The sequence below is a fragment of the Nesoenas mayeri genome (assembly GCF_963082525.1).
Source record: "Nesoenas mayeri genome assembly, chromosome: 13".
Classification (NCBI taxonomy): domain Eukaryota; kingdom Metazoa; phylum Chordata; class Aves; order Columbiformes; family Columbidae; genus Nesoenas; species Nesoenas mayeri.
The window spans coordinates 16,402,256-16,416,758 of NC_137550.1; the positions used below are offsets into that span (position 1 = coordinate 16,402,256).

Sequence of the window (14,503 nt, forward strand, 5' to 3'; positions counted from 1 at the left end):
CCAAGAGCAGTTACATTACAAGGTCAGTCTACCTTGGTTAATTATCTACAGTATTTTAAACCAAACAGCTTACAGATGATGTGTTCAAGGTACCAATTTCTGTTTTCAAATACTATACATTCCCAAAATAAATAACTAGAAATCAACATTAATGTTTGGCAATACTTTTTAAGACATTTTTATATTCGTTAACTCATGTGCAGTTCGTTGCCATTTTTAGTATGCTCACCTGTATGCAAGGAAGAAACAAAAAGAATGAAAAGAGCAAAGAAACAAAACTCACAAAACACATCAGAGGCAAGGTCAAGTTTGTACAACTCTGTCCATAAACAGTGGCTCTCCTTCTGGAGCAATCTCAATAAAAATGGATTAAAATAAAGGTCCTTATACAGTTTTGCCAAGTTTAACGTACGATCGGAAACACAAGCAAGCACAGCTCCTCCCACCACTGCCCACCCTTCCCTGGTGTACAACTCCACTTTGGATTGGATTCTGCGACACCTTCCAATTGGCCGTTAATTCAGACCTTGTACCTCAAAATACGATGTATTTTTGTTCTACGTCCAATCTCTCGCACTGCTGTACCAGGGCACTACACATGGTGATTCTCTTCCCACCTCTCCTGAGAACAGTTCCCAAATTAAAATAAGGAATTAACAAAAACATTTGGGGAGGATGAAAAACATCAGCGTTTAAACTGGTCGTCTGGCCAAATAGCAGGCACACATGACTATTTTGTGAACATGTTACACTTGTTCCCTCAGTAACAATGAATTTTAGTTTTCCACAATGGAAAGGTTTTTATTTTTTTTATTATTTTTTTTTTAAAAAAAAGCTTCCGTACTGCCTACAAAGAAAAAAAATTACACCCCTTTTTCAATAACACTATTTGCCAAATCTTCAGTGCAAAATAAATCTCCTATTCTTAGAACTGCCTAACTCAATGTTTATGTAAGGAAAAAATTATGGAAAGCATGCACTTGTCTATAAAGTACTAACGTCTGACAAGGATTGCTACATATATTTTACATTTAGTGTTACCAACTCATCTTCCCTGATATCTGCATCCAAATATAATATTCCTACCTGCCAAGATATAAAAAAGGCACAGATCATACAACTTTTTTTGCTAATGGAAATGACAATTGTTACATCACACATATTTCAGGGTCCACTAAAATATTGAAAAAGGTGGACCAGAATGTGAACTGACACAGGACATAAAACGACATAGCATTTCATGAAGAACTTGTAAGTTAGATTGAAAACAGAAGCCAATTTGATTACTGCAAACACTATTTATTCTGAAAATTGAAATTGAGCAGTGAATTTGACCCGATGTGTTAAAATGGTACAACTGAACAGAAAGTTTACCAATGCACAGCTCAGTATTTTTAAAACAAACAAAAAAAGAATCTTTCATCGTTTGAACTGCAATATGTACTTGAAAGCGATTTTCGGAAATTCAGATATTTTTATGCAAATATTGAATAACTTCTTATTCTGAAAACAACTGCATACTGTTGATGTTAAAAAAGGCTAACAGAGAACACATGTTCATTTCATGCCCTGCGCCGTCTCGCCTACTATTTGTCTTTGGCCTAACAAGTTTCTCTAACATGGAATAGGAATTACTGAAACAGTATAGGAAATATGACTTCGGAATTATGCAGTTTAGGGTACTCCATTCACCAGCGGCTGTTGACCATCTGCGCTGTCCGTTTTCTCTTTCTTCTGGTTACGTTCTTTACCCGTGCGCAGCCGACTACCTTCACTGGAGGTATTCTGTAATGTTTTAGTGTGGACACTCCTTTCATTATTGCAGTCAATTCTGATCTGGAACAAGTTAGAGTTATATAAAGCACCCTCTTCCTTCCATCCATCCCTTAGGCATGTGCTACCTTGGCAGCCTGGGAGGAGGACTATTTACTAAATAGTCAGAATATTTAAAGGGTTGCACACCCTTATGGCTTTGTTAAATGTATCCAAGCTGAAATGGAGAGTGTGTGCATTTTTTTCTGTTCAAAAATGCCACATACTTGTGACCTAAACCCCAAAAACCTCCCGTTCACCTAAACTTGGAAGCTACATTTTCCTGTGTGTTCATGCAAGAGAACACTGAAGAACTAACAGCACCATTTCCTTTAAATAATTTGACTTTCTACTTGTTGTATACACGTATAAACATTTTTTTTGAAAAAAAAAAAGAATACAGAAAAGCTGCTCATGAAATGATATGAACACTCAAAAAAAATCTACTTTTGAATTTGAAAAAATGCCTCATTTAATTGACTAAACAGATTTCTGAGGTCTTTTTAAGTGGTCATAAAAATAAAAAATTGAAAAAAAGCAATTTGAAAGCAAAATTTTTATGCTTGTAAAGAGGGTAAGTCCTTACTCCTTGAAATATTACAAGGTTTTTACAACTAGATCAGTCAGGTTTCTACAATACACAAATGCTTATTTTCATATAAAGTATCTCATCCAAATCTCAGAGCAACAGAAAAAAAAGACTTGTTGATAACGTGCCTTTCTTTTTCAGCACTGCAGTTTTGCATTGTCTACTTAAAACTTTCTAAGTTAATTACTGATTAACTATAAAAAATAGAAAATATCTTTGGCACGTCAACTGCTTGCATTTCAGATGCATATTCGAGTACTATACTTTCAAATTGAGCACTCCCACTTGGAAAACTAAGCATTTGGCCACTTGTTCCAATTTTTCCCCCTTCTTTTTTCAGCAGGTTTTCTAACACCAAACCAAGAGCCATCTCAATCTCCCATCAGAACCAGCTCCTGGTAATGCCACACAGAAGGCAGCCGCTTGCAGCAGCTCCTATTTCTTCCTCACAACATAACTCATCCTATGCAGTAAGAGATGGTGGAAGGTTTGCCTGTTATCATTTGAAATAAGAATAGTTTCCATGTGGGGAAACTCTGTGTATATGCAGAAAATATCAGCCTGAAAAACTTTATGCAACAGAACATACTTAAAAAGTAAAAATATCTTTATAAAATACTACAAATCATTTAAGGTTATAAAATATTTCAATATGACTTGAACAGTTTCTTGATGTGTATTTTTAACTTACTTTCTAGATTGCATAGCCTTCAATTGTAAATGTTTCATTTAGTAGTGAAGGTAGTTTCTGAAGTTTAATCTTTCTTACTCTGAAGATTCTGGCTACAACACACTCTCTTTATAAAAAGCGTTAACGATTCTCCTCCCTCAGGCATATAGGCGACAGAGAACAAGACACAACGCAGTAAGAAATATAAGCTAAAAAAAAAAAGCTAGTAAGAACAAAGACTGAAATCAAGCTGGTTAGTAAATCCTTGGGACTCATGATCAGAGTTCCAACCAAAGGGAGAGCTAAGCTAACATTACGAAGTTGCATCTTTACATAACTTGTTATACTGAGATTCCTGCATATATGTTACAAAATGACACAAAACTCTTGTAGATCTGAACAGGCAAAAGGGAACCATAAGTCTATGTCACTTGTAGCTTTGAGGACTTCAATGTCAGTATTTAATACTTATGCATTTTTAAACATTACAGAGTTCCAATAAGAGAAAAATTACCTCAAGAGATCCATCTGCTGTTCTCCCTTTTGCATCTCTTGAGTTACGCTGACGGTTATCTGTTCGTGACTGTTCATCATTTCCTGTAAGAAGAATTAATCAACTAAGTTGTTCGACGAGGGCATATGTTCTTATTTTACTTAAAATTTATGCAAGCATAATAGGAAAATATTTCAAAATTTTCAGGCTGAATAACATTAAACAAATATTCTTAATAACATAACAACCATTCTTAAACTGTGGGCCAGGAATCACTAAGGAAACTTTTGTCAGGTGTTAATCAAATTAGACAAAACCACAGTGTTTAAAACCATCAGTTCAAAAGAGACTGTCCGCTGATGGAAGTGAGTTTGCTTAAGGATTCCAACACTGACCTCTTTTTCAAAATTGAGCCTACATTTACCTTTGAATCCTCCACGACCCCTCCCTCCTTGCCCTCTTGCACCACCACCACGTCTTCGCCCGTCTCCTCTACGAAGGTAGTTGTCTCGCTCCTCTTCTGCTGGGGCTGCCGACCAATCGCTAAGTTCATCTCTGTGATCAGATTCTGTTTCAGAAGCATTTGATGCTTCAGAATTAGTTCCTATCAAGAGGATGAAAAGAAATCCAAACATGCCAGTGTAGCTTAGCATGAAAGTACTACAGTATAATGAAAAAATATTGAAAGTAAACAGTTCTGGGATCTTTGCGTCCCAATCTCTATAACATACTTAATACAGAAATGTGTATAATACACATTACTTCTTAAATAAGTCAAACAAACAAATACAAGTTAGAAGTGCACTTAATGTAAAATAATTAAGCTACTTGGTGTTCTCAGCCTACCAATATACTATTGAATCTAAGTAAGTAGTCTAATAGACTAGCCTTTCATATTTCTAAAACTCACTGCATATAACCTGCCCTGTCTCCCCTTACCACAACTCAATGAAAAGGAAGAAAAAAATCCATAATGAAACAGCCTGTAACACACACTACAAAAGCAGGGAACTGAGAAGGCTAGAAATGTATCAAATCCAAAGTAACTGTCCATTACCATTTTTCCAGTTAACAGATCACCTTCACTGCTAAAAGCTGGTTCTTTTCCCCAGTTTTCCCTCCTATAACCCTGTCATTAGCCAGTTGAAATCACATCTTCAGAAACAGCAAAAGGGCTTCAGCACAAAAACATTAATTTCATATTATGTAGAAAGTAAGCTGTCTTATCAAGTCCATGCTACAGGCCTTTCAGTGAGGACAAACACCAGCTGATCTGTGTTATGGATAATGAAGTAATAGATCACTCTGAAGAAGCACCAACCTGAAAACTACTCATTAGTGAATTATACAAGGTTTTAAAGTGTAACCCTACATTTTGGTGACTATGCTCTTCTAGTAAAAACACTAAAGTTCAATTTAATATGAGGAAAATAGCTTTTCCACTCAGCTACACAATATTTTCACTTATAAATATTTACATTAAGATAGCCTTTTACAGGTGCAAATGAAAAGTGAAGCTTTAATTGTTTGAATATAGATAAAATAACAAACCTTGCCCTGAAAAGTTCATACGGTAGAAGACATCAGCATTCTCTAAGAGACAGGAATTGCGTGGAAATAAGTTTACATTACATATAAGCACTACATTTTACTTCAGAGTATCTTCTACAGCATAAAGCTCCATATAGTCTTCAAATAATAATATTCACTATTAACTAAACTTGGTTTAAGAGCTCTGTTTCCAAGTCCAGTCTTTTTGAATAAATCAAAAGACCAACAGGCCACTCTTGAAACTGCGAGTGCACTTGTAGTTGCGTACCTGAAGCATAACCTGGACCGCGTCTGCTGTGGCCTCTGTTTCTGTAAGGCCGACTACCCCGGCCGAGTCCTGGCCCATCATCAGCCATGTACCCTTTTTCCTTATCTGTGCGATTTGATGGTGGCCTAGAAGTAGCTCCAATCTGTCGAAGCTGCTCATCAATTTGCAATCTTTCCAAACGCAGCTGGTCCACTTCCTACACAAACACAAGCACAGCAAGTCAGATGTCACCAATATTTAATCACCTGAATGTACAGACAGGCAGTTCTCAGAAAGAAACAGCATGTCAGTATTGCCACTAATAATCCATTTAATACTTAAATATAGTAATTGAGCTTTGAAAATAATTTGTCTACTAAGAAAGAAATATTTCAAATGCTCAAATCTGTTTGTTACCAATACAATTCTCCCTGTGGCACAGTTGGCAAGTTTAGGTTTGTTTAAACTAGATATATCAAGAAAAAGCACTCAGATCAACTGTTTTCAGGAGACACAATAAACTATACTTCAGTATTACATTTATGAGCTCTTTACTCTTAAGGAAGTTAATTGTTCTTTAAACAGAGAAATTAGCATTTCTTTATTTTTGAATACAGTAATATGATCCATTTTTAGCATTCCAACGACATAATTTAAACTTTTTAGATTACAACACAAGCTTCTTACACTGTTGCACATAACAAATATCAAAGTTATTTAACAATTACAGTGTAATAGCACTGTTTCATAAAAAGGGTTAGAGGTTACACTGCTGTTAAATTCTACTTAATTATAACAAATAACACCAGGGAAGTGAGGAAGCATAAAAGCATAGAGAGCAAAGTGCTTTAACTCAGGCATAGAAAAACAGCCAGCAAACAGAATTTTTACCACACATAACTAATAAAAGAGATAAACACAAACAATTATCTACAATGACACACATTAAGGGAGTACTTTTGTCAGTTTGAGATGTTTTCTAGCTACATCAACAAGTGGCAGCTTTTTTGTTTAAATGAAAGTTTCAGTGTGATGTTGGAAGGGACTGCTGGAGGTCACCTACTCCAGCAAGGACAAAGAGGAGATATGTCAGCAGCCAGAGTCCCACCAAGCCCCACTGACTTGCATGTTTCTTTTTTGTGTATGGTTTTTTTGTTTGTTTGTTTTGGCTCCCCCCCTCCTCGGATGTTCCCGAATTCAATCTTCTTTTAGGAAGGGTATGTCTTCATTTCTCCAGATTCTCCCAGTGGATTCAAGGGCCTGGCATTTCTTAGGATAAATCTTACCAATACACAAAGTGAAGATGATATTCAGTACTTCATCCTTGTCCTTTGTGACCAAGTTCCCTACTCCACTCAGCAGTGAGCCTGCATTTTCTGTAGTATTCCTTTTGCTGCCAGTAGACCTGCAGAAGCCCTTCTTGTTGCCCTTCACATCCCTTGCTGGCTATTAAGCACTTTCCACTTAGTCAGTACCCATTTAAGTACCAACTCACATGTAAGTACCCACTCAAGGTGGCCAAAGAAGTTAAGCCAGAAATATCTTCTGAAATAATAGTGAGCATACAAGAAAGGAGATTGATTTTTAGTACTAGCTTTCAAGTGGTCCTTCTCTGCCTCTAGTACATGATAGCTGCAGAACTGCTGTATCTTTGCTCCAAAATACTGATAAATTCAAGTGCTCAACAAGCAGGATTAAAAGGTATAGATAGTCAGTAGGTAATTAAGGAAACAAAGTAATTTCTTCTAATTCCTCTGATCACTGTACTGAGAAGTTTCTTTCAGTTGCGTACAGAGATTTTAGCACTCTAGAAGATTCAATGATAGCTACTGCACAGACTGGATATGTATCAAATCATTAATGGTCTGGAGGTTTCAGAAAAGATACAGTTCACTCAAAGCAGTCCCTACTGTTAGCATCTGGCCCTGCCATCTAAGATCAAGCATCTGCCGTAACACCTATAAAGCAGAAGCAACTATAAGTAATAGTGTGGGGTATTTTTTTCTCCCTATACAAAAGACAAGCACTGCAGACTACTAATGAAGTTATAGCACAAAGGGGCAAACGCAACACAAAGCTGAATCACCTACAAAACATCCTCAAGTATGAAATGTCAATTATCTACAGGAGTTCAGGGTTTTAGAATGAAATGCCCACTGTATAAAAGATCTCTGCATAGAAGCCACTTGCTCTGCAGTCACATCATGGACTATTCCTTGTATAAAAATTGTCATCAGTTTCTGATTTGTTTTTTTTTATTTTTACTCAGTCCTTTGTATTTTCCATTCTGAAAAATCCTCCACATAAATGATTCTTTTAATACAACATGGCTTTTACAATAAGCCTTTTTAGACCGAAAAATCTGTTACAACACCAATTTTCAGCCACCTTTGGGGCCCAAACGGATTTTGATCATCTTACTGTTTCAATGGTAATGCAGCATAATTTTCCTCACCTTTAAATAATTAAGATGATAATCCAGAAGAACAGTCGCATTAGTGATGCTGTCCTTTGTTCCCACAAACACAAATGGTACCATTCCCTAAAACACAGTAACAGTAGTCTTATGGTTATTGATGAGGCATCAAACACTGAAGAAAACCAAACATATTCCTGTAAAGCTTCAAAACAATTTTTACAACATGGCTAAGCATAATTTTAAAAGTGAGACAATATTGTATTTAAATTTTCATGTTGACTAGGATGACAAACTAATTCCCTTAACATGAAGGGAATATTTTTAAGAATATTTTTTAGATAATATGCATCACAACACCAACATTTATTTTTCTGAACAAGTGAAAAAAAAAAAGTCAATTCAAAATACTTCAGGTTTCCTCCCTTGAAAATTAATACCACCTTTGCTCTTCACATCAACTCTCTCATACCAGGTTCTTTTATGCTACACATCAGTAGAGAAACCTTTTAAAAAAGTAAATCAAATTAACATCATGTCATAAAACAAAACTTGGTTCTTCATAAGGATCTCTCAATTTGTAAAATGCAAACAACAACAACAAAAAAGAAAGAGTACTTCATGTAGTGACTGCTACCTTACATTTACCTTTTCAGTGATTCTACAAATACCTGAAAAAGGTAAAGGTGGAAGTTGTAATCATGACGCCCAGAGAGAAAACATCTAAAGACTAACTTAGGAGGCCAAAGCAGACTATGAAATCTACCTAGAAGGGCCTCACTGCGTGCCAGAAACAGAGCTAAACTTGAGCAGATCAAAGGATCATTTCCACACCAAAACTCCTGACACTAGAATAGGCCCATGCAGCATTTCAGAGGTGTGATCAGAGCCCACACGGACCCGCTGAGCCAGCTATGAACTACCTGATTCTTGGCGCAGCTGCAGCCCCACCATGACCGCATAAGCTTGACTGAGGTTGACTCCTGTACTCCACAAAGTCTCACAGACACTCAGCTGCTGAAACCTACGGCACTGCAGACCCAGAGCCTGGCTATACCTACCCAGTTAACTTAAATTTTGTTCTGACACCTCATCCTGACCTCTAATGACACCTTTAATTTTCATTGTATATACACCCTTTACAAGACTGCATTCCAAAAAAGGGTTTTTTTGCAAAAGTGAGTTGATTTGAAACACAAATATCTTCAAAAAACAATCCATACACAGTTTGCTGAGGTTCCCTAAGAGGGACTGAGTGAGAAGTCTGTAATTTGTCTCTGCTTTTTTCTGTGGTTTGCTTTTTTTCTTTTACGTACAGAAAACTTTTCTTAGGTCTTATGCATTTGCATTAAATAACAAGGAAAAAAACACCAAACCACTACACAATATTCTAATCCTAAGAAACCTCAACACTAGCTTTCACAAGCATTAGAAATCCTTTAGCCCCAGGCATCATCGACTGAAACGTTTTATTATCTTGGGTATTTTAAGTTTCATAAATATTTAATAAAACTTGATAAAGAGCAATGAAATTTCTACTAAACTGGCATTAACTAGCACATAGTATCAATTATTAAAAGATCACAGGACAACTGACTTAAAAAGGCATTTAAGGAAACAGCTCGTCGTTGCTTTTAGCAGTGGATTCTAGGGACAGCAATGCCAGCTGATATTCTTAATAGTTGGCAACAATATCAATTTTAGCCACACAAAATGTCAAAATGCTTATTTATTGGACCTTATTTTTGTCTTTAATGCAAAAGTACCAATCTCCAACTTAGTTTCAGTGGTGAGTACTGAGCAGACCTTATGTCCATAAGAAATTGAGATATCAAAATAACATATAGTAGTATAACAAACACTACCTATCTCATTTTAAAAAGATGAAAAGCCTGAAGATCCTGTTATAAAATTATGCAAGTTATGAAACCGCACCTGAAATTTATGGGCAGTATTTAACACTTCAGTCATAACAAAAAGAACCCAATGCTGTATTAACATATAAAGATGAAGTACTGTTCCTTACAAAATGAAGGCCTGTAGTATCCAAGTTCACATGTGGCAATTTAATGTGAATTTATTTAAAATATGAAATACAAATAAACCTACAAAACCTCTTATCTACCAAATTTTTATCTCAGGTTTCTGTGTTGCTCCTGATACGACACAACTAACACATGAAGCAGCATAAGCACTGCCTGTGTTACCAGTGTCATTAACAGGTAAAACAGGGAAGTACCAATGCAGGGCTTGGCAGGTAATAAAAGCTTTTAAGTTTGTCTTTAAAAGCCGCATTTTGGATTGAAGAACATCAACAGATAAGCTTTTTCAAGCCCGAAGAAGAAAAGAAAACCCAACATACTAAATGCAGCCATGACTACTTGCTCTTTTACCTTCCTATTAATCTCCAGGCTGACATGTTGTTAAATTTGAAAGTTTTAGCCTACAATAACAGCACCCTCTTGCTTATTAAGCTAGTTCAAGAATTGCATGCTGCAAGAATTTATCAGTAGAAATTAAACAGGACACAGCAGTGAATTCTTGAAACAGGTACTATTTTACCTTTTGAGATATAAAACCAATAAAGTAGAAAAAAAACCCCTTAATTGCTTAGCCACCATTTACAGAAAGATAGAAACTGGATTGTGGGTCTTCAGGAATAGTTTTATAGTGATAATACAAAAGATTAAATAGCTACTCAAGCAAAAATGTAAGGGTTCCAGAACCATATTTAGTATCTTATTCAAAGTAGCAAAGGTTCCTTACCTGGTACGTTTAGATTTCCAGGTGAACTAAAGACAGTTCAGTTTTCTTGAAGCACATTTCACCTTGGAAATTGCAGGAAACTTTTGGCATTGAGATGTTAAAAGCTTCATGCATGAAGCTTTCCTTGCAAACCTGTGAACTCTCCCCTCAACACAGCCCCACAGAAAACCGCCTCACATTACAAAGTTCAAGACTTCATGAATGCCCTTTCCAAGGCTGACAGCCTTCCTGTGCAAACCTGGTGTATCATGTTGCTCAGACTTGCTTTTTATTTAGGTTACAATTGACAGGTAATATTTAGGTAATATTTCTAAAAAGAGAGGCTTATACGTAAAGCACAAGCTTTTCTTTACAATAGAAGAAATGACTAATCAAAATTTAAATCAGGTAAAACCCCAAGAGATCAAACTCCAAGCAAATTAATGAATGAAAACAGTAAGTTTCACATAGGCTGATATACAGCTTAGCAAGTGCTGTGAAACAGCGTCACTGCTTCTAACAGGATTAAAATGAAATATCTAAGAAGGTGCATCAACAAGAAGTTTCACAAAGCATTTTTCAAACACAGATAAGCCAAATTTATATAAAAATGCCCATAAGCGTTAATAGGAAATTAGAGATAACACCAAACAAAAACCACACCTTAATCAGAACATCTTACCACTATGAAGATACACAGAAGAATTTATTTTATCACTGGTTAGAAAATAGCTACCAATTAACACACACACAAAAACATATTAACTGAAAACATACCTCTTCCTGTGGAATATTTTTATCGTTTTCAGCCTCAATTCTCACTCTTACGACACCAGATTTGTCCACTATCTCCTGAATCAGTTTTCCATTTTTTCCTATTACTTTTCCTACAGAAAGAACATACAGAACATTCCACCTTTAGGGTTTTCCCCCAAACCTGAGAGTACTACTAGACTGTAATTAAACAAGAGTATTTAGTACCAGTACAAGAACTCCTCAAAAATTAGTTAATACTCCACAACAAAATTTAGTTAACAAGCCATGAACTAAAATGTTTAAGCAAGCTTGGGGTTACGGAGTATAGTTTCCTTTTTCAAAGCTTGTGTAAGAGAGCAAAAGAAATTAAATCACAAATGTCTTACCTTTGTATAGAATTATTTGAAATTACACATCTCAATTACACAAATATTCAGTATGCTGCATGCTTATTTGCCTTTGCTTTGTTGGTATGAAATAGCTTCGGTGATTTACAAATAAATATTGCTGGTTGCATTTAAAACACAACACAAAACCCCAAAAAAAACCTTTAAAAGTGCTCTAACATCCACGGTCGCTACCTTTTGGGTAGAGAACAACGCAACACTCGTAGTTTGTTGACAAAAGTTTTAGTTGATGAAGTTTTCTGATACTACTGAAGATACAGTTTGAATCAGATCTGAAGTTCTCTTCTCTGAAACTGAGCTTTTTTTAGAGGTATTTGAAAATAGTTTACGTATCATTAAAAAGCAAAAAATAAAAATGGAAATAAATTATACCCTAATGCCAGTAATTCATGCATTTATCTTTGGAACAAGACCTTCTAATTGCATCATTTGAGACAATGAAAATGAAAACTTTAGTTCTCTACAACCTCAGCAAAATAACGTGCTGTCTGAAACCTGAGCTGCTTGGGAGACAATAAGGAAAGGCCATATCATTCAATTAAAGCATTAAAGGAGAGACATAACAGATGTTTTCTGCATGTAACAAGTAGGGGGTTTTATGTGTGAGTGGTTGTGGTTGGTTGGGGGTTTTTTGTTTGCTTTTGTTTTGTTGCTGTTGTTTTGTTATCTTATTTTGAATATAACATATGGTTCAGTCAATTTTATATTCTAAAGGATCCAGGCCAAGGAGGTAAGCAGAAATTAAAAACTGCCAAAACAAAAATCATTGCAAAATTCTAAACAAAAACGAAGAAATTAAAACCTCAAATTAAAATGATGATGGCAGCTTATCATTTTTACTTATCACCAGCAGAAGCGAGTGGGGAAGGCAGAACGACTGTTCTTAAACCAGTTCCAAAGCTGAGGTGCCACATCAGTAAGTACTTGTCTCACTGCTTCATACACTGCTGGGCAGCATATTGAAGTCTTTGTTTTTAGAGGAAAGTCATACTCTCTAACGTTTTCCCTGGTTTTATTTATTTACTTATCTACCAAATTAAGCCATGTATTTTTGTTTATAGCATCAAAAGCTCATCAAAAGATTTCCCCACATGCATAAGGGTTACATGCACTCTTGAGGACTTTTTCAGGGTATTTGATACTAAAAATCTATTCCATTGTCTTTGGGGTATTTTCTCGATCATTGGGTACCTTAACTAGGAGTTTGGTTCATCCCACAGTGCTGCTTCTAAACAAACTTTATTTCAGGTGTAAAAGGACAGGAAAAAAAGACAAATACAAGTCAAAGACATGATTCAAAATGTACTATGAAAATATGAGACTGCAGATTCATCTGCTGTATAGCTGAACTCATCTCTGGACTTCTTCAGAGGAAGTATTTGAATTCTTTGGCTCAATACAGAAACTATTCTACGTCGTATTTAAACGTTGGTTTTAGTTTAAGATATCCCTGAACTACCAAACTGTGAGTTAATTTCTTATAAGGTACTGAATGTAAATGCGTCCATAAAAATTCCACATGGAGCTGGAAAAAATTAAGGCCCCAGACGCCAAGACTTTGTACCACGTAGAACCGTTTCACATAGAGAACTTCTGCAAACTTTAACCCTGCCACACTTCTGAAAGTGAAAACAACACAGTTCAATGCATTTTTCCTTATTATCACACAGTCTCCAGAACTGACATACCTACTAAATTTCTTGGGACTTGTATGACATCTTCAGCAAATTCAAGGTAACTTCTTGCCTTTTTCACTGCATCTTGATCCTAAAATATACAGATGTGTGAGAGAAATGAGATCTGTTTTCCCACGTACGTGGGGGGTTTTGCCTTCTTTTTTGGTGTGGTTTGTTGGTTTTGTTTTGTTTTTGTTTTGAAAGGCTAAAGGGAACTTACCTCTCCATAAATATGGAATGTGCAAGTATCCTCATCAAGATCAATGGCAGTCACTCCTGGGACCTTTCTGGCTTGCTGAATATTAGCACCATGAGTGCCTATGGCCAAACCCATTAGGTCTTCACGTACAACAAACTGTTCATGAAATCGTGACGCAAGTTGTCTAGAACTCTGAGGAAAAATACAATGTTAGCTTACTTTGATTTTCAGTACACCAGTGAGAGAAATAAACAAATGTAGAGCCAATTCTTTAATCAGGTTCTTAGTATACTTTTCACTTTAACTAATCCTTTTAATGCACTTATTTTCACATCAAAAGCACTGCAGGGTCTTCTTCAGAAGTCTTAATGTTGCCTTTTAAATGTTAACATAAGGCTATCCTCTAGCTTTGTTGACACCTTTGTATTTTGAATTACCACAGGGTATCTACAGCTACCCAATGTTATTAGGGAAGACAGTGCCCATACAGGTTAGTAAAAATCGGAGCTATGTTGACTGTTAAAGCAAACCCTACTACCTCTGAGAAAAAAAAACTGCATCCATTTCAACGAGTAGGGAGAAACAGCAATAACTCAATCACTGGGCAGAAAAAATTATACAGAAATCAGTAACTATGGATATTACTGCACTTAAAAAAAAATAAAAGAAGAATCTACGCCTATGCAAGACAACACAGAATTACAGTATAACTGCAATTATTGCTTGAATTCATGGAACATGTATGTTAATAACTTAAGCCAGGTATCACATTTCTACCAATACAGAAATGTCAATCTAACTACACTATTAAAATCAACTTTCCATCACATGTTTGAGACTCAGTTCTTCTCAGATTCCACACTTGGTTACTGTTTTGGAACTCTCATCACCCTTGCATGCAACTGCTATGGTGTAACCAAACAATACAAAACAGCTTACAGA

General features: G+C 35.9%; 1 protein-coding gene across 3 annotated transcripts in view; it reads right to left on the reverse strand.

The window, feature by feature from the left end:
• Positions 1-451: 451 nt before the first annotated feature.
• The window catches only part of FMR1 (fragile X messenger ribonucleoprotein 1), a 29,668-nt gene continuing 15,616 nt past the window's right edge, over positions 452-14,503 (reverse strand). The window contains exons 8-15 of one of the 3 annotated variants that reach the window (XM_080352419.1): positions 13,583-13,753; positions 13,375-13,453; positions 11,301-11,410; positions 7,818-7,904; positions 5,384-5,579; positions 3,989-4,168; positions 3,586-3,668; positions 452-1,785 (exon numbers count right to left, since the gene is read on the reverse strand). In XM_080352419.1, the coding sequence (XP_080208545.1) occupies positions 1,675-1,785; positions 3,586-3,668; positions 3,989-4,168; positions 5,384-5,579; positions 7,818-7,904; positions 11,301-11,410; positions 13,375-13,453; positions 13,583-13,753 (1,017 nt within the window). In that variant the 3' untranslated portion in view covers positions 452-1,674. Of the gene's footprint in view, positions 1,837-3,585; positions 3,669-3,988; positions 4,169-5,383; positions 5,580-7,817; positions 7,905-11,300; positions 11,411-13,374; positions 13,454-13,582; positions 13,754-14,503 lie in introns of all 3 variants that reach the window. The other 2 variants (XM_080352418.1, XM_080352420.1) reach the window with 2 other exon arrangements.